Genomic DNA, 20,482 nt, shown 5'->3' on the forward strand with positions numbered 1-20,482 from the left:
TCCTCTCCCAGATTCCAGCTAAGAGATTCTTTCCAGTGCAGCAGGAATCATGTTTGGAAAACAGCAAATATCAGAACATCATACAGACAATAACAAAGCAGTGGCTGTTTGCTTTCATTAATCAAAGCTGCTCTCTCCACATATACAAAGCTTGTTTTCTCTGAAGAACAAAGAAGTCACAGCACACTAGGAGGAAACAATAAAGAAAAACAACAACAGCTGGCAGAAGCAAAGTGTTTTCTTTCCTGTTGGAAGAGTAAAGCCTCCTGTTTTGCTGCCTTCTGTTCTGCGGAGTTTTTTGATTTGGTTGGTGTGGTTTTTTGGTCAACGTTTTGCTTTGGTTTTGATTGTAAAAATAAACAAATAAATAAACTTTTCCCCTCAACCAGCAATAAAGTGGGACTCATCTTACCCCAAGTCCTGGAAGAGAGAGCTGAAGCAACATATTTTTAGGAGAAAAAGCCAGCTGAAATAAGGGAGAAGTTCTGTGCTCCTAATCCACTCCAGCATTTCACCATGTTCCAGTGTGCAAAAGCAAGACTGTCCACTGCAGCAACAGTTGCAGCCTTGTACAGAAACTGGCAGCTCCAGCACAGACAGAAGCCACTGAAGGTGCTCATGTAACTCAACCAGAGGCTCCTTGAAGAGTTTCCTGTGTTCCCTCTTGTTGGGAACAAGTTTGCTGCCCTCTAATGCACTGACAGAAAACACCAGACTCTTTACAGAGAGTAAAGATGAGGAGAAAAAGCAGAAGCTGTCAATTTTTAGCTACGACACTTCCAGCAAAAGGCTCTTTAACTCTGTTAATCTGTTTTTACCAGTCCAGGACTGGCCCAGTAGCAGGAATCTTAATTCTTACAAACCCCTCTGCTTACTTTTGCATGAAGACATCAAGTCACCAGCTAGTGCTCATTACAAGGTATTACTCTCCCACAAGGGAGATACCTTTTCTGGACAATGCCACTGTAGGAAACCATCAATACCTTCGTGAAGCAGCAACATTCATTTTCATATGTTCATAATTTGAACTGTATTATGCTGAGATAGATCTACATCAGTAACCCTCAGAGATCTGGATCCAATATGGAAAACTTATCCCTTGTCAGGCTTGTTACGTTTGTAACATAGAAAAGAAACCAGAAGAGACTTCAAGTCGTATTTCCAAGTGCCTTTCATGGAGTCCTTTTCTTCCAACTTGTGAATCACCAGCAGCACCTAGTGGCCGCAATAAATTAAAACAGATCTTCGGGTTGATCGTAGAATGAAATGCTGAGAGAAATATAAACGATGGTTATCAGCTTCTTTACATGGTTAGCTTGAATTACAGAAACACTAGCGTTACACAGCTCCTCCTGAATGTTCCTGTTATTTCTGTAATCCAAGGAACTCCTGCATCAACCTGGACTCAGCTCCAAAGACACTTCAGGCAGCCTGGGACCTGCCATCAGCATAGCCTCCAACATAATGATCCAAGCACAGTAGCAGGAACCCAAGTTTCTGACAAGGGTTTCAGAAGAGTTCCCAGAAGCAGCACACTGTGTTCACATGGCATACAGAAGCATAACCTGGGAGACAGATGCCCACACAGCCCAAGAATAACTTTACAAAGTGATGCCCAAGTGAGAGACAGCGTTGCTACACCAGTTCAGAGGGAGAAACAGAACAAAACTCAGAGCAAATGAAGGTAAATTCCTCCCATCTGCTCCTGTTCTGACAGCTTCTCACAGGGCGGAACGCACAGTATGGCTGGGATGACTATAACGTCCAAAACAGATAAAAATGTAAAACAGATGAAGCAGACAGGAAGCCCCAAAAATTTCCAGCTTCTCTAGCAACTGCTTTTTACTACCAAGAAAAGAAACAAAAGCAGAAAGAACATACAGTTACTTTTATTGCTCACCTTTTATACAACAGTACACCTTCTGCCGTTTTCTTTCACAGCTTGACAATGTTTATGTACACAAAAAAACCCAGCAAGAAGCATTATGAGGCAAAAAAAAACCCAAACCAAACAAAAAAAAAAAAAAAAAAAAAAAACACAAAACAAAAACCAACAAAAACACCAGAACATCAAACTCAGCCAGGCTTTGTTTTCTGCAGCAATAATAAAAGGGCTTCTTCCAGGCAGGAAGAACTCATCTTCCCAGGCCATAGTGCATTTCTTTAAAAAGACAACCCCCAAAACAAACTGCCCTAGATTTGCTGAGCCAGTGGTATTGATTTGCAAATAAAATAAATTTCAGTTTGTCGTTTCTTCTAGCTGATTTCAAGTAAAATTAGGTTTGGAGGAGGAGCAACTTGTTTTGGATGGATGCAGGTCAGTTTGAATTGCTACACCTAACTACAGGCCTACATACACTATGAGTTTGCAGTTTAGCTTAGTTTTAAATGATCTTTGCAGATTTTGGCAGCAGCTAGTCTTCAGAGTTGAGAAGGTGGGAAAACTAAACTTTGTTTAGCAGGAAATAAGGTTACCAACATGGCATCCAGAGTAGAGCTCATATAATAGACAAAAAAACTGTCTGTCAGTGGGAGTTACTGTGTGTGGGCACACCTGTGTGGAACATCTTCATGACTAAAATGAGAGGCCAGACAGCCAAAAAACCAATACCCAGAACTGGTTTTATAACATGTAATTGAACAATGATTTGGGCAAAAAAATGCTGAAGTTCTATTGTGTACTATAAAAGACAAATTTGACCAGACAGGTCTTGATATTTTTATAAGGCAAACAAAGCAGGTAGCTTCAGAACAAAAGTGTTTTCAGCAAAGGGAATCAGTCCAACACCTAAAGAGCTTGGTTATTAGTTGACATTTAGGGTGTGGTGGGTAGTGATGATCCATTAAATGCAAACAAGTTGAAGGTGGAAGTGTCAGAAAGAAAGGTCTACAGGAAGTTGCCCTTTGCCCAACGCAAAACATCCCACCCAAAGAAATTCTACCTGCCATGTACAAACCTGTACTAATTCAAGCAGAGATTAAGCCAGGCCTCTGAAACCAGGTTTCTACTATGTGAGCTCTGCTGAAGCAAGTTTAGCAGCCTCAGCTCGTGAAATGTCTTCCTTGTCCAAAGCCAGACTGATTATATTGATAACCTCCATGCTGGAAGTGCTGCTCAAATTGCCCTCCTTGATTAAAGTTCTGTCCACCTCTTCCCCCCCAGCCTCCTCCTTGACCTCCACGCCCACGACCACCACGGCCACCTCTCCCTCCTCCACGCCCCCCGCCTCGGTCACTGTGGGACCCACCATCTTGGTATCTGTTGTCTTGCTGGTAGCCACCACCACCACCCCCCTGGTAGCCAATTCCAGTATATGAAGATGACTGGTAGCCACCATATCCTCCTCCTCCTTGGTAGCCACCACCACCACCACCACCACGGTAGCCACCTGTTTGAAAACCTGCATCTCTGTAATTGCTCTCCTTGTAGCTACCATCCTGGTAGCCACCACCTCCACCATCTGTCCAGCCACCTTGAAGCTTGTTTCCTCTGCCACCTCCTCTGCCGCCATGATCATAACCACCACGTCCTCCTCGTCCATGGCTTCCTTGTTCATGACCTCCTCGCCCTCCATACGAGTCATAGCCTCCTCTTCCTCCTCGATCGTGACCCCCATGGTCATAACCTCCTCGCCCACCGTAAGAGGATTCGTAGCCACCTCTTCCTCCTCTGCCACCACCTTGCTGTGAACCAGACTCCGGTCGTTTCTGCCATGGTGGCATCTCAGGAGGTGGAGGTTCAATTTCATTTGGCCTTCCTCCTCTGTCAGGCACTCTACCCATTAGCACCTGCAAAGGGAAAGGGAGAACTGCCATAGGAGGATGTAACACCCCACAGAAGAGTCACATGTACTGATACACACCACAAACAGCAGCCACTCGAGGATTCTCACAGTCAAAGGATTTCAGCAAGGCAAATTTTGTCTGTTTGAATGTGAAAGACCTTTGTCTTCAATTAATAAAAATTATACAGGGATTACCTGCTACTCCAAGCACTGCTAACAAAACAAATCAAGAGACCTCGTTTTTTTTGTTCAAACAGTAGGCACACCAGTAGAGGCAACACTAGTACAATCTTTCACTTAACTGCTTACTAGTGCAAACTGCTAATCACAAACAATCACAAATACAGAGCAACACAGTCTCTCTCCTAACTGGTGCTCTGAATTGCAAATTGCAAAGATTTTTATTTTTCAGTAAGGAGATGCAAGAACTTACAACCATCAAACAAGTGTCAGATAGCACTGATCAGAGCTGAGCAAAACTCAAGGTCTTTAGCTGTCTAAGGATGCACTGACATTAAGAATTTAGCAAGACTTAGTATGGGACATTTGCATTCCTTCAAGTTTTAAAATGATGTAGCAGACAATATTCAATAGGAGCAGGTTACATTGTTACTTTATGTTGCTGTCTTAAAAAACATTTAATTTTTATAATCAACATAAGTTAATAGACTACAGATCAGCAGCTGGGCAGCACTGCATTCCTAATGAAACATATATGTAGTCACACCTGCCTTCCCCCATAATTTCTTACATTCCACTCCAACTACACTAAAAAGCAGTGCAAATATTATTTGGAGTGAAGGGGGTGTTGTCAAACCAGCATACCACCGTTCCATCCTAAATTATTTAGAACTTTACTTGAAACATAGCTGGCACCTAGAAGGCAGAAAAGCATGTATGTACACCTACAAATTTTGAAGTACTAAGAACACTGCTGTACATAGCTACTGAGCTTCCAGTTCAGGAAGTGTACTCTTGTGGGCCTACTACTCCTGTAAAATCATTATTTCTTTATTAAACAAAGTATCCTTTACAAATCCTATTCCTACTATGCCATTACTAGAATTATATGTTTGACTATGGTCTTTCTTACTTGTGTACACAGGGAGATCTAGCCTGTGAGATCCTTGCTTTGTGATCTTAATACATTCCATTTACACAGTCACTATGTATGCTATTTTAGACACTGAGACAGAAATAGGAAGCAGCAGTGTAATCACATCATTAATTCTGGTAAGACAGAGAAGGCCTACACCCAGTGAAAGTCATCAAATGTATTTCAGCAATTCTTTTACCACTTGTAAGAAGGGACACCCTGAACCTAAAGTGGTGAAACCACACTTGCCATAATACATTGCTGCATAATCTGCAGTACATAAACATCAAGTTTCCTATACTTTATTCCCAAATTCCACTTACAATCCTAAAAATTTAGGATTTATTACTACATTCAAATTACTTAAATATTCATAATAGAACAAGCTATTTGTCACCAAAAGTACCTTGTTGATGGCACATGCGGTCTTTTCTCGGATGGACCCACTGCTTGTTCTCATAATCTTTGATAGATCCTGCCGAGCTGCCAAGAGATTTGCAATGGAAATAGTGCATTTAGTAGATAAGAGGGCACGTTTTGGCTGGTAGACTTTAGCCAGTTTTTCTGTTTGACTCTGTTGGAGAGAAGAGAAAACCAACACCTAGTCAGCTAAAGTAATAGGAAAGCAACAGGACACTTCATCAAAAGAATTAAATCAATACTCAGGAACAAGACACAAATTCTTACAACAAAACTGAGAACTACTTTGTACCTAAGAATCATTGCAACAAAGCCAGCATTTGTCAAATTAATTTCTTAAGTAATAGAGGAAACACTATTCTGGCTGAACTGACAAGACACTGATGATCTGACAGTTTAAGATTAACACTCTTATATGTGCAGACTGTATTATTTTCAGGCAGTCAAACACACAACAGAAATGTCATCCAGTTAACAAGAATTATTGTGGATACTAAAACATGTCTGTGTCCAGCTTCCAGTGTACACCTGTACACTGACCCACAGTCAGAGTAGCATCACCTTATCTCCAACACTGTGTCTGCAGAAAAAGGCTGCTCTAACTCTTTCACACGCTTTGTTCCAGTCAGCTGCTTCAAAAAGCCATCAGGAGGTACTGGTAGAACTAAAGCTCTTGAGTGCTGCTCTAATTCAGTCCTTTGTCTCATGTATGTAGTGCCCAAGCTAGAAATTACATCTTACATGACAACTTTGCTTTGTATGCAAGCTCTCTTCCTCTTCTGCCTTTTGGCATTAACCACACCAGCTTTTTTGAACACCTCAAAATTATGACAGCAGGTTTCCAGTTCAGACACAACAGAAATCTGTGCTACCACCTACAAGTTAATAAGCACATCAGTTACATCTATCTTCAGTTATCAACAGAATATAATGTGTGATACAATTAGGGTCAACCAGATTGCAATCTACACACAGACAAAAAGGCTGCTTTTTGTCTGGACCCCAGATGAAGCAGTAGGAACAAGCAAAGGAGGTTTTTCTAAAAAAACATCTTGACAGGGCAAGAACTTGGCAGAAATTTTTAAAATCCTAAAATCCTAGTTTCCACCTAAAGGCAGGAAGCCAGAACTGAAAAACTGAAAATGTATTTTCAAGTGTCTCTGTAATGTGTTTTTAGAACCAAAAGCTTCTACTGTTATATTACAAGCTGAACAGGATTTACTAAAAATGAAGGAGAGCATGCACATCATGTACCTAATGCTGGCTAAAGACAGGAGACGTAACAATATTCACCAGAGCAGGAGTATGTTCTTCCCTGGTAAGCTTGACAATGCTCCAAGCACAGTATTTTGGTGCTATAGTATTACACTTTTAGTAGAAACTTAAAATTGTTGAACTTAAAAAAACCCTAATAATAGACTATGAAATTTTCACTTGTGTTTCTACTATATGGAGTTCAGTTATATTATTGTATTCTGATAGTTCTAATTACCATCAGGTATTGTTAAATGTTACCATTGAAACAAACAGTATTGTATTTCTGGAATACTATAGCCACATTGTCCAATTTCATATTGTTATGGTCTTTATATATTTTATTTGCATTTCAATGGATGAAAATACATATATACAATTTGTGGTTTTTCTGACAGGGTTTTATGCAGCTTGCCGAGTTCAAACATATCTGAATTCTCACAGGAAGAAAACCAAACAAAATCAGATTTGGATGCCAAACACACAACACAGTTAGAAAGTCCCTTGTTTTTAACCTAATCCATACTTTTGCCCATTTTCATTCACTATTAAAATAGTCGAACAATCAGATACTTCCCTAATCATCTACTAAAAAACCTGATGTACGCAAGGTTTAAGAGACTGGACACCAGTGGAACTCCTACTCACATGACAATAGAGAAATAGAGAAAGGTCCCAGTTTATTATTATAACACAGTTGCTTTTGAACAAATCATTCATGCAGAAAAAAAAACTTGATGAGCCACATGCCACAGCTTATCACTAATAATTCTAACACTGCAAGCAGCATAATCACGAGCATGTTAGAAGATCTGGTTTAGCCCTAAAAAATAACCTGTATACACTATTTTTTAAATTTTTGTAATTTCTTTTTCAATACAAAATATAGGAAATAGGGAAATCATGTAATTATTTTTAAAAGCAGAATATGTACCACATACTCAGAGAGCATGGATGTCATGTCACAGCCATTTGCATGCTTCAAAGACAAAAGAAGCACATAAAATATTACCCTGTCTATGAGGTAAGAACAAGTAGTGCCTTAGCAGCTTTTCTTATGTGCATCTGTGGGGTTGTACTTGCAGACACCCTGAGAGTTAAAGAAATTTGATCACTGTGGACAGCACACACTAAGTTAAGGGGTGGTCAACAGGAAGATGTTTTTCCACCACCATACACACACAAAACTTACTGATTCACATTATGGTACTCTGACTGCAAATGGCTGAATCAGTAATGTCCTCTTACTATTTTTTTCTTGTGGCCTATGTAACTGTGTATTTTGGCTTTGGTGTATAGTTACACCCAATTTATCTTCTCGTTTTATATACTGTTTTAAAATCCAATAAATCAGCTTTACAATTTTCTTAGTCATCTTACACTGCCAGAAACTTCTTCAGAAGCTCAAATCAAAATCAGACAACTCCTGTGGCTATTTCTTAGTCATGAAGGATAAAAGAATGGAAGTTTTCCAGAGATACTTATCATAAAGCATTACCATCAACCAGGACTTCACAGCAAGTTGTTTGTACCTTAGCTCTATCTGACCAGCCAAAGGACTGCACAGTTACATCCAAACGTTTGACTAACAGTTTTCTTCGGACTTCATATTCGTTGACTATGGCTTGATTAATTGCTTCAATTTTTTCCTGAAACAAAAATTTACAAGCACAATCTATAGATCATAAATAAAATTACACACATTAAGCAAGGCTTAAGCCTGCAATTATCTACCTTGTCAAAGGGGTCACAGAAAGCTACACCTGCTGACACTATTTCCCCAAAGCCTTAAAAGGCTCAATTATCCTCACATGCAGCCTTTTACCATTTCTAACAGCACAGCTGCCTGTTTTGCAAAAGGGACATAAAAACCGCACACACTGCTGAGGCATTTCTCAGCATCCACCAGGACAGAGAACAAAAAGTGAGAAAATGCAACTTGCAAGAAACTGAAGGACATGCAAGGATTCTTCTCAAAAAGTTGTAAGCTTAAGGACAGAGTGGAGATAGAGGACTAAAATTAGGTCAAATACTGCAAGAGGATCTTGATTAAAGCCCAATCTGCATACAGACAACAAAGTGCCCCACAGGGAAAAGCCATCACTAGACACACACCTAGTAGCAGACAGGAGCCTAGTGAGTGCAATAGTTGAGATCAGCAGCCTTAAAGACAATTTATGTATTGAGTGAAGGCTGGCTTGAGGACGGGTGGTGGTTTCCACTTTCAACCTCAACAACACAAACACTGAAGGAAGCAAACTGCTGGAAGAAGATGGGCTTCAGACTTAAGCAAGAGACACAAGAAAGACTTGAAGTCTTGCAGCAGCAGCCACAGCTTTGTGCTGGTGCAGCAGTACTATCTAACCCAGGCACCATCCTTTTAGAACAGCAAGTGACAAAACCCAGCTGAAAACAACATTCACTCTGCCCTCTGGTTGTACCTCACCTACCTTCCACCTGCACACTCACTGCTACTTGGAGAAGAGGCTATGAAGGAAGCAGGTTACTGCAACAGGACAAAGAGAGGAAGAAATGGTGGGAAGACTCACAGCCTAGCTGTAAAGAAGCCAGGAGTGAATGTGGTGCCTTCTCAGTGAGACAGTGCTGGCAAATGGCAGGATGGGAAGTCTTAAGCTACTGCACAAGCACACAGGTCAGCACCATCACTGTAAATCTTCTTTCATTTTGGAAAATTTTGCCTGAGTATGACCATACAGATTTATGACTCTAAGATGTTATCAGCTGCTGAACAACTGTGCCAAAATTATGTAAAATACTGCAATAAATTGTCTTCAGAAAGCTATGAGAAAAATAATTTTGCAACATTACATGCAGAATCAAGATCAATACTTCAAGTATTGATCAGAAAGATAAATGGACTCTTAATATCTGCTTACCCAGTGAGCTGGTCCCAGTTGTTTCTTCAGTAAAGGTTTTCCAACATGATTAGGTGGAACCTTTGCTAAAGTTTCCTTCAGCTGTTAGGAGACACAAAAATAGAGGCAATGGCTAAAAAAAATTAGGTTTTCAAGATGAAAATTACAGGAAAGGCCTCCTGGGCAGTCATAGGCAATATTGTTGTTCTCTCTGGGATAGAGAGCCAAGCATGTTTTAGAAAACAACTAATTTTATATTTCTGGTATTCTCACCTATAATTACTCAAAAATTAAGAGAAAGGACTATACAGTAGATCCAGTTATAACAGAAGATTCCATATGATACAGCTCCCCTTGGAGAGATAGGAATTACTCTACAGATCATCTCCAATTCAGAAAAAAGAAACAACATATTTGTATCAAAAAGGTTGTATTAAGACTATGTGAAATAACACAACCTAAAGAAACATCCCTCTTCATGATCTAAAGGACAAAATATTCAATGAATACACAACTTGCATTTTAGAAGTTTGGGCATAACTTAGGTTATCTTTCCCATCTCAAAATTTCTGAGGACTTCAAGGGGGGGAGAAATGGAGTTGTAGTGACAAAAAAGTTGGATCAAAGCAGGTTGGAGTTACGAATCTTCACTTTTCCACTGCTGCAAACCGTATTTTTTCAACTTCCTTGGCTGTTCATTCCAGCAGCTGATTTAACGTGTCCACTAACCTGGGTCTTCCAAAGGTGCTGAGCCAAATTTGTTTAACTTTCAGATTTTAAAACCAAACATTTCCAGAATAGCAGCAGCAGCAATACATTCAAGTATCAGCAGTTTCCTTTTTTAATGTGGTGTATCATTAGCAAAGAGAGTCAATTATACAAAGATCCTGCCTCCAAATGGCACTATGTATATATAAAGGAAAAGGTAGCTTGATTTTCATGCTCAATCAGAATTTCACCATTCCAAGACTCACTTTTTTAAGAACACAAGAACTTTACTGTGACCTTGTTACAAATATCTCTTACACAGTTACAATTTTCACTTCTATTTAAGTTTTCACATTTTGCTCCACTTTGTAATGTATTTTTGTTTACAAAGTGAAATAAGTTTTTCAGTTACTTACTTTCTCTTTCTTGAATACCACCACCGTCTGAAGTGTTCGAATTGTAAGGACACCAGATAAATATGATTTCTTAAAAAAAATCCCTGTAGGTTATAAAATCCTGCTGTATTTTACTAATCTATAAGGACTGTTAGTGGTTTTTTTCCCCACTATAACCACCTACAGATACAGATGGTCGAGATAACATTCACTTAACCTTGTGAGACAACATAAAATAAGTCAATCAGTAAAACAGAACAGAATCCCAGATTAAAAAATTTGATCTACTTTTTATTCTGTATTTTCTAGTCTCTTCCACCAGCAGAGCTTGCTAGCATTGTTCAGAGTTATGGATATTTTCTACCTTTTCTAGAAAATGGAAGCACAGGTTGTTCATGTATTTACTGCCTCTTTAGTGCCCACAAAAACACCAAAACCAGAAAACAATCTGCTTCCATTCCACACCTTGAACTTCTGCTGGAAAACTATCCTCCTCTTCTTAAACAGGTCAATCCAAACTGATTTCTTGAAAAGAAATAAAGCACTATTTTCAGTTGCTTGTATTTTTTTTAAGTACAGTGCAACTAACCAGTCTGTAAAAAAAACTTCTCTGAAAGTATTCTGGGGAGTTTTGTAGTCGTATCTGTTCCTTTAAGTTCATAAAGGTTGTCTTCTGCTGTTCTGCTCTCCTATATCTGCAAGTTACTTAATGTAAATTAAAAACTTTGTCCCCCACCTTTACAATATGCACCAGACAGTCCATTCCATTTAATTTATCTGCTCCAAAAAAATTACTCAAAGAGAAGTAAATTTCTTTATAACAAAAACACAATGACCTGGAGAATACATACATGTAAAGGAACAAAATTAAATGGAACCACAGGAACTGATGAAGCCTTAGGGAAAAGGTGTAAACTTAAATTTAGTTACATTATCTCTTAACCTATACATTTTTAAAACAGTAGGTGTCTGTAAAAATTTGTTTATGTTTATTTACTGGAATATGTGTCTCCTTAAAGTTCTTTCTGAGGCTTAAGCTCTGCATTTTCCATGTCTTCTGTAGCAGGTGATGACATTAAAAACTAGAGTAGAGTAAGAAATACCTCCCTCTGGAAGGCAATGATAGCAGTAGTCCCTGACCTCATGCCTTGGCATGGAAAAAGCCTTTAGATTAATTTTAAAAATCCTGACTCCTGGCACACTCAGTAAACCATGATAACTCTCCTTCACAATTCAAATAATGGAGTTTCACATGAGGCAAATCACTCCCTGGTAGCAGAACTATTTTGCATGAAAACAGCAACATCACAAATATTCTAGTTTTTTTTTCCTTGAGATCTTACTTTTTTTTCAATTCCACTGAAGAACTGGAACATCGTTATGTTGGCTGGAGGCTTGGACATGCCTAAAGCAATACATATGCCTTTTAGCTCCTGAAAGACTTCACTGCCACCTCCTTCCTGTGCTTTTTTAGGAGGGGTGTTCACACACAGCATTCTGGCAGCTTCCAGTTCTGAGATGAGGTATGCTGGGGTAAGAAAAATTAGATTTCAGCATCAAGTATTATAGCCAAGTTAAATTATTTTAGAACCAGTGAGAACTCAAGTGCTTACAACAAACAAATGAACAAATGGACTGTTTCTATTAGAAAGAGTGAGGGCTATAATTCTGGTATCCACATAATGTTCATATTTCTAATAATCACTGAGCGCAGTAGTAAAAACACAACAAATGTGGGAAAGGATTAATACAACTAATTAAAGCCTGGGGAAAATCCTTTATTCTGACAGAATTACAGAGTTCAACAGAGCACAGCTCTTTTTTTTTTTCAGGCTTTGCCCAGCAAAGACAGGAGACTAGGAACATGGAAATAAGCAGGATAAGGGACTGGGACAGGCACTTTAAGCTAGACAAGCAAGCAGTCCTTGAGGCTCTAAAAACCAAAGAAAATTAACAGAGAGGCAAAATCTTGGATGAATCTCAAGCATGCTTTTAAAAGTACTACTGATAGCTCAGGTTTACAATAATTCCAGAAAGGAAGGCACTAATTGATGAAAGAGAGGCTAGAACGCCTGCAGTGCTCTTCCATATCAGAACTGCAAGATCTTACCATCACATTGTAACTGCTATATAAACAAAAAAAGAATTAAACCCCATGTAATTTCTGAACATGATCTACACACAAAATTTCAGAATCAGGTGTAGGCTGCAATGATAGAAATTTAGCACACAGCCTTTGTTTGCTATTTTCACAATTTTAAAGTTTGAATTTAAAATGAACCAGTTTAACAATATGTTTATAATTAATCCTACTGAATGACCACAATACTAATGTAAATAATTATTTCTAATAATAAGGACTGAAAAACAGATACTGCACTGATAAACACAGAATTGAGAGCAGGAATGTCAACCTGCAGCTATGCAAAAGCAGCTTACTATCTATAAAATCAGGACACATCAGAAGATGAAAAAAAGAACAAAGCATTTTATTGATCTACAGAATTTTTTAGATCTTATAGAATGCCCTCTGCTTAAGACACAAAATACCTTATAAATTACAAAATTCCTAAAATATATAAAGGATACTTTCCTGCTTTACAAGTTCTTTCAACAGCAATTTATTCAGATTTTTCTTATATTCAGATTTCAATTACTTACACCCCACTAGGAACCTTCTGAAAAAGAAACCAGGAGCACCATTTTGTTTCAAGAATTCAGAGACATTCAAGCTACACCTTCTACCTCCCCTGAAATTTTTAAATCTATCACTGTAAGAAAAACATTGTTCAAATAGTGATTCTTTTTTGCAGATTCTGCAGATAACAGGACTTTTAATATTGTACTGTAGCACTGCTGCACACCAAGATAATCCTAACTACTTAAATACATTTGGTGCTTTCCTCTCCCAGTAATACTGTCTTCCAATTGACATAAATCATGCTACATTTTGTAAAAAATGTAAAATAATATACCCTGGTATTCTATTGAAGAGAGGTATTCCATTTTTCCTGAAAAAAATCTGGTTTTATGGCTCAGATACAAAAGGATATCTAGTAAGTTAGTGTAATGTAGGTTAAAAAAGCTATTGCAGCTATCATGTTGCACAAAAAAGGAGCTCACCATATATTTCAATTCCACATTTGATTGTAAACATAGTATTCCTGACTAGTGGGGTTCCAGAGTTCAGTTTCTGAACAGGGCCTGATGTTACCAAACCATACATCACAAAGGATCTCTGGGATAAAATATATGTCACAGAAAAGCCAAATTTATTAAATGGCTTGGCTTACAGGAAATAAGCTGAAGGACAGTTTGTTTGAGCTGGAAAATATTTTAAATGTAACAATTACCTCACTCAGACATTTTAGAACATACAACCAAAACAAATTTGGATTAACTCTTCCTACTCATCTTTCTCCTAATGTTGAAATATCTCCTAATGTTGAAGTACAATAACCTACTCTGCCATTCATTTCTTACATATCATCTTAGATATAATTTCTGTTGGGAGAAGTTAAAGAAACAGCAACAATTGAGGAAGCTAATAAAACAAATTTCTTACAAGTTTAAGCTCAGATTAAAATCAGTCTTAAAAGTTCTAACTCTGAAGCTTATAATTTTATTTTTTTTAATGTGAATCAACACTACACACTTTTTCCAAATTTAAGTACTATTTCTTCTCCTCTATCATTTCCCAGGAAGGAATAAAATTAATATAGTTATTGAGACCTTCTGGTGGAAAAGTAAAGGGAAGACATTGGTGTTGCTACTACTAGTTTCCTTTCAATCAGCAGAAAGCAACACTGGAGCTATTTACACTAGGGGAGATGACCAAAGGAACTAGGAGTTGGGCTAAAACATTTTTTCCTCTTCAGAATTCCAGTTGTTGGCACAATGTAGGAATATTCAAGTCATATTGCTCTTGGCAAGGCAGCATGCTGGGGGCTCCAAAACAATGCTGTAAACGGTCATTTTTTACATTTCTAAACAAATTTCAGTAGCTAAATCCTGGCAGAAGTCTTCAAATGATTTCTGCTTTCAGAATGCCTTTAAGAGGTAACAGGACAGGCTTTTTCTAGTGAATGTGAAAAAGGCTAATACTCTGAAAATTACTCATCCTACACAGGCTAAAAAGTGACCTGAAAGTTTATGAGACCCCAAAGGATCGTATTCTGACACTGCAAATTACATTGGAAAATAATTTATAATTTCAGGTAACTGTTTTTATACAGTGTGGTAAAAAAAACAGTATCTCATAAAGTGTAAGAAACAATATTGATTTTTGCATAAAAAACTATTTTCTTGCAAGCACCCTTTTAACTTACTAAGCAGCAAGAGACAGTTCTTTTGATTATGAAGGCGTTTTGTCACATCTCCTGATGTTAAGGATGCATACGGACAGTTCATTTCAGCCAGCAGCCCACTCATTTCAAGCTGAAATTCTTCTGCTTCATTTGGACCTTAGAAGAAAAAGAACAATAATCTGTTTAAAGCTAATATCTCTAGCTATGGTTAAAATTAACTAGTTCTTACAAAAAAAAAATAAAAAAAATTCTTGGCTCCACTTGCTATTTAAGACTAAAACGCTGCTTCTAATGGAAGCCAAATGTGTTCTTCTTTCTCAAAGACACAGCACAATCTCCCTGGAGTCACAATATTCTTCATTATTGTAAAATTATGTTTCACTAACAAGTTTTCCTGGCTATAACAGATAGGCACTGGCAATTTCTATTACAAAAAAGGACAGTAAAAAACAAACCAAACAAACAAAAAAAAAAAACCAAAAACCCAAAAACCAATCACAAAGTTTACAGGAGTATTTTAATTATCAACTGTTCCCACTGCAGATGTACTGGGTAGTTCTGATAAAGTCCTGCATAATATGGTTTATAAGCTCTCATGCTTTTACTTCTCCCTGTAAGCTCATGTGTCCATTGATCTTATGTTATACCAATATCCTTTAAAAAATAAAAGTTATGTAAGCCAATGTTTAGATTGGTATCTGTGTCAGAAATTACTGAAACTAACCCGAATTTGTTAAGTTATACAAAGAACAATGATAAATAAGAGGTAACAGGTTTTTTCTTTTGAAAAAGACTGAAAGCAACAGATTCAAGTGACACAATATGAAGGTTGGACTTAATGGTACTACACATAAAACGTTTCTATTCCTGTGTTTACAGAATCTGAAAGAGGATACCACTGGATTGTATTTTTACACAAAACATACAGTAGGAACTTATTCTACTAAAAGATGTGAGATGCTCTATTGCTACAGAGAATAGGAATCACATACTCAAAAGAAGGATGGACATATCAAAAAAACAGAGAGAAAACAGAAAAGAACAGATGTTGAGGTGAATGGCAGCAATCTTTGGCCACTGAGTAGATTGAAATTTAGAGTTCATAAAGGCATTTTGAGTTAATACACTAGATACTCAGAAGTACAGGTTATTGTACCAATTTAATCTTAAGAACATCGTAACTAGTTGACTGAAAATGTTTTTTTCTAAAAACTAAGGTTTGCTTCCTTCCCCAAAACGATAAACAAACATTTTCAGGCTCCTCAGACCATTTCATAAAGAGACCAGCTCAAAAATACTTAAACACAGAGCTCAGATAACAATCAATAAAAAGAAAATATGGTTCTTGTTGTTCAGAAAATGTTTCCTTGAGCAGTAGGTATTTTGTACATCAAAATTACAAACAGAAGTGCTGAAATGGAAATATTCTTATGATCTAATTACAAAACCCACTAACGTTTCCATAAATCCACCTAAAACCTTTTTTTTTTTTTTTTTTTAATTTTCATCTCTATGGTTGAACAATTAAAAGAAGAAGCTAATTTCAGAAGGAAGACTATTTGATCCTCATTATTATTTCAACCTCTACTGGCTGTTCATTAGACAAGTCTGAGGTAGAAAATACCCAAATTCTGATAGCATGCAGACAATGCTGCTGGTACAATACACGTATCAACTATAAGCCCAAATCTTTATGGCATGCAAGGACACACATACATGTATACTTGTGCTAGAGTTGTAGTTACTTACTGTTAGTGGCCTGAACATTTTCCTCTAGTTTACAGAACAGCCGTAATTCAGATACCAACCAAGCACAGAGTTTGGTGAATTCTGGGGAACTGGCTCCACGAGAGACTGCCTGAGTCAGTGCTCCATCATCTAACAATGGACCTTTGTAACTGGCAAGTAAAACAAAAGCACAATTCATTAACATTTGCTATTACTGATGTCAGAGATAAATTTCTTTTATGCTGTACACATCTTGAGAGATTCATCTTCATCACATTTGCAGTGCTGAGCAGCTAAACTGGTAAGATTCTTGCACTGCACTGCAAGAGATATCATTTAAAAGATTTGAGCAAACCCAGTATTTCTGGGTACATTAGCTTGTTGTCAAAGAGACCATCACAAAATATCATCATCAAAGGTTTCATACTAGAAAATGCTATCACAAAGAGCTGCAACTTCTCTAGAAGAGAAGTGTTACTTACAATATATCTAAATAGGACAACTGTAGTCCCAAAGAACTGATCTTGAACACTACTTTACAGTATGCTGAATAATTACTGCTGAACTAGTGCATCTATTCTATTGTTTCCCCTCATGTATTAAAGGTTTCCCATGCAAAACAAAGCCTTCAATATAAGTAATTCAAGAGGGATCAGCAAAATTATATTTGCTTTTGAAAAATTACTTTCTTACATGAACACAAGAAAAATAAATAGAGTTAGCTCTTTCCATAAACAAAATAAGCTAAAGCCTGGCCTGGCATAAGAGAGCGTGAGTCTGCAGATCTGGTTTTAGAACATGTCAGTTTCAGAACATCTGTGTGCTGCTATCCTGTCAGGGGGAAGAGGAAGAGAAGGGAGGGGACCTGATTAACCAGGTAAAAGCACAATGTCAGAGTTGACCAGATTATTTAAGAAAAAATGCCTAGTATTATCCTGATATACTGCACCCAAAACAGTCATCCAGGACTGAGCATAAACAACTGAAAATCCTCCTTCCAACTTTATCTCATAAAGTTACCAACTATGTCACAGGCACCCAGTAAAGTCCAGTCAGCTCTTGGCAAATCTCAGAAGTAAAAAAATAAATAAATCTCTCAAACAGCAAATTACAATGTTATTCTCCACGGTTTGTTTACATGCTTAATGTCACACATACAGGGTTTGGTCTTTACTATAGCAGCTTGTCACTTCAAACCAAAAAGAAGCCACACTCAAAAATAACTTCTGCCTTGATAGTGACACAGAGTTAATCCACTAGCAGCTGACAGGAAGCTGTAACCTGATGTAGTACATCCCTAACACATTACCACACTGGGCTAGACAATTCCAACCAGATAATTACCTCAAGTTTAAGTCTCATCCCACAGACATATCAGAACTACACATATATGTGAACATACAGGACTCAGAAACATCCAGTTATAGATCAAAGTAGAAGGGAAATGATGACAAGCTATTTGTTTTGTTAGGATCTGAATTTTAAGTCACTGGTCATGTTAGAGGCCTCTTTTCTATAACTTTTCTTTGACAGATACATCATCTTGACCATGTAATCTCCAATAATTACGACCCCATCTATTTCCCAGAAATCCAAGTTGCAGATTCCTGCTGCAAGCAGCCATTTCCTTCCATTCCTGCCCATGGCACATGTCCTAGAGCTACACTCCTTTTTTGGTAGCATGATGCTGTCTGGTGCTTGCTTATTCAGTAGCTCAACAAAGTGACTTACAGGGGAAGAAGCCACTGTTTGAACACCTTGAGCACAAATCCAAAAAGGCATAAACAAGTTTTTGATGTACTATACTACTAAAAAAAAAATAATCAAGTAACAAGATTAGATATGTCTTCAGTATCTGGTTAGACAAAAGTTAATTTGAACTGTGAAGGATCATGGAGCTACTGCTGAAGTTTAGAACCCCAAACACCCTACTCTTTCCATCTGCAAGAAGTCCTTCGGCTACATGCAGTAGTTTTCCCAGTTGTTATCAATACCGTCACAGCCCCATGTCTCTCACCCTCCAAGCTTTCTTTTCAATCACTGTTGCCAATCATCTTGGTTGACTGAGTTATTTTTTACACTGTTTTTATTTCTCACTTTATTTAAGAATGTAAAAAATCAATAGCAACACTTCCTATTTACAATTACACAGGCACAGAGCATAAATTGCAACTCCTTCAAGCCAGTAACATCCTTTTAAAAATACAGCAGAAACAAATGAGCCAATCATGGTATGTGCACCATGGCTGAGACCTTTTCACATTTCACTTGGAGAAATACCTGTCAAAACAGAAGCCTATTTGTCAAGCTTTGAAACTCTCACCACCAACTTTGCCTGGAAATACAATCTTTGATGGAGCATAATGACTTTAGCCACAAAGTGATTTATGGGAATGTGGTCAACATGAGTGAATACAGCTGCTTGCATAGAACCAGCAGCAGTAAAACTGCCTCCTTGCTTGAAGTCTCAATAGATTACAGATCAGTTACTGCTTAGAGCAGGGCACACACTCCTTGCTCTCCTTTTCACATTTATATGACCTTTACTGACTGAGTAACAGGTTTAAACAACCAAAACTTCCTGTGCTATACTATATCAGAAAAAAGTAAAGTGAAATATACAGGATCAGTTACAACTTTTTCTGCTCATTTTTTCACTAAACGTGAAACGTAATTTTTTCCCCTAACTTCTCTTTGACGGTTTCTTCCCCACCCTCAGCTAGAGCCGCTCTGTTGAAGAGAGGGGTTACCACTGAGATAGCAACACAAGAACCAAGCTGACCACCAGGAAGAGGCAAAATGTTCGCAAAGAAGCCACAGCTGAAGCACGGCCCGTACGGCTGCCGCGTTCCTCAGGCCCGACCGGCACCCGCAGCAGCCCCGCTACCGGGGCGGCCCCTCAGCTCTGACTGAAAGGCACCTCCGGGGTGCTCCGGGGGCTGCCCCGCGCCGCGGACCTCTGGGGTGACGCCGGCCCCGCCTGCCCGAAGGCCTGACAGAGGCCCTTCCCGCGCCAGAGGCCCGCATCGGGGCCGACCTCCCGCCCCGCACCGGCCGCCCAGGGAACGCCACGGCGCCACCACGGGACCCCCTCCCCAGGTTAACGCCAGCCCCGGGACTGGGCGTCCCTCTCGCTCGGTCCCAGGGCCGCGGGCACTTACCCCAGGTCCTCCAGCGACTCCAGCACATCGGTCTCCAGAAGCTCAATCTCCATCCTGCGGCGGGGCACGGGGGAGGAAACCTGCGCGACAACGGGACTCAGCTCCCCCTCTACCCGCAGCCTCGCCGCCACCCTCCCCCGCCAGCCCGCCAGCCCGCCCGCCCAGCCCGACCCCACGGAGGGGGCTCAGCGGTCGCTCCCCGCCTCGCCTTACGGTGCAGGGGGAGCGCGGAGCCCCTGGCGTCGCACGCCCGTCCCTCCCCCCTCCCCCCCGCCGGCGGCCCCACGTACGCTGCTCGCACGCTGCTGCACCGCCGACTGCCGGGTTGGCATGTCAGGGCGGGGAGGGAGAGAGGGAGGAGCAGGTCCCCGGCCTGACCCTTCACCCAGCTGCTTGCGGTCCGCCTGCGGGCTGTGCCTGATCGGCACCGCCATCTTCCGCCGCCGCTCCGTTCGCGCCTCTCACCAGGCAGCGTCGCCAAACGGAGATGCGTGTGCGCGGAGGGGCGCCGGGCGGTTACTGTGAGGAGGAAGCGCGGGACAAACGGAGGACCCCAGGTTTTTGTTCAGGCAGCACCTAGGGCTGCCCCGATGAAGGACCCTCCCTCCCCACAGCGGAACCCACGCTGGAATGTGCTGCGGCGAGCGGTGTAGCGGCAACAAGCGGAGGGCGACGGGGCGGCAGAAGGCTCAAACTACATCAGCGAGCAAGCGCATCCCTACCCAGGAGGCCCAGCCTAGACTACAATTCCC

General features: G+C 39.7%; 1 protein-coding gene across 2 annotated transcripts; it reads right to left on the reverse strand.

The window, feature by feature from the left end:
* Positions 1-1,873: 1,873 nt before the first annotated feature.
* FAM98A (family with sequence similarity 98 member A) lies at positions 1,874-20,261 on the reverse strand. Of its 2 annotated transcripts, none has more exons than XM_030448054.1 (9): positions 20,021-20,261; positions 19,731-19,810; positions 16,591-16,739; positions 14,863-14,997; positions 11,878-12,062; positions 9,453-9,533; positions 8,088-8,204; positions 5,288-5,455; positions 1,874-3,789 (listed from the first exon to the last, which is right to left on the reverse strand). In XM_030448054.1, the coding sequence occupies exons 1-9, from the start codon at positions 20,162-20,164 to the stop codon at positions 3,043-3,045; spliced, it is 1,806 nt and encodes a 601-aa protein (XP_030303914.1). In that variant the 5' UTR covers positions 20,165-20,261; the 3' UTR covers positions 1,874-3,042. The 2 variants fall into 2 exon arrangements, with proteins under 2 accessions (XP_030303914.1, XP_030303915.1); XM_030448055.1 differs by lacking the exon at positions 20,021-20,261 and adding an exon at positions 19,944-19,973.
* Between the last annotated feature and the right edge of the window lie 221 nt (positions 20,262-20,482).

This window comes from Calypte anna, chromosome 3, assembly GCF_003957555.1.
Source record: "Calypte anna isolate BGI_N300 chromosome 3, bCalAnn1_v1.p, whole genome shotgun sequence".
In the NCBI taxonomy this organism is placed as follows: domain Eukaryota; kingdom Metazoa; phylum Chordata; class Aves; order Apodiformes; family Trochilidae; genus Calypte; species Calypte anna.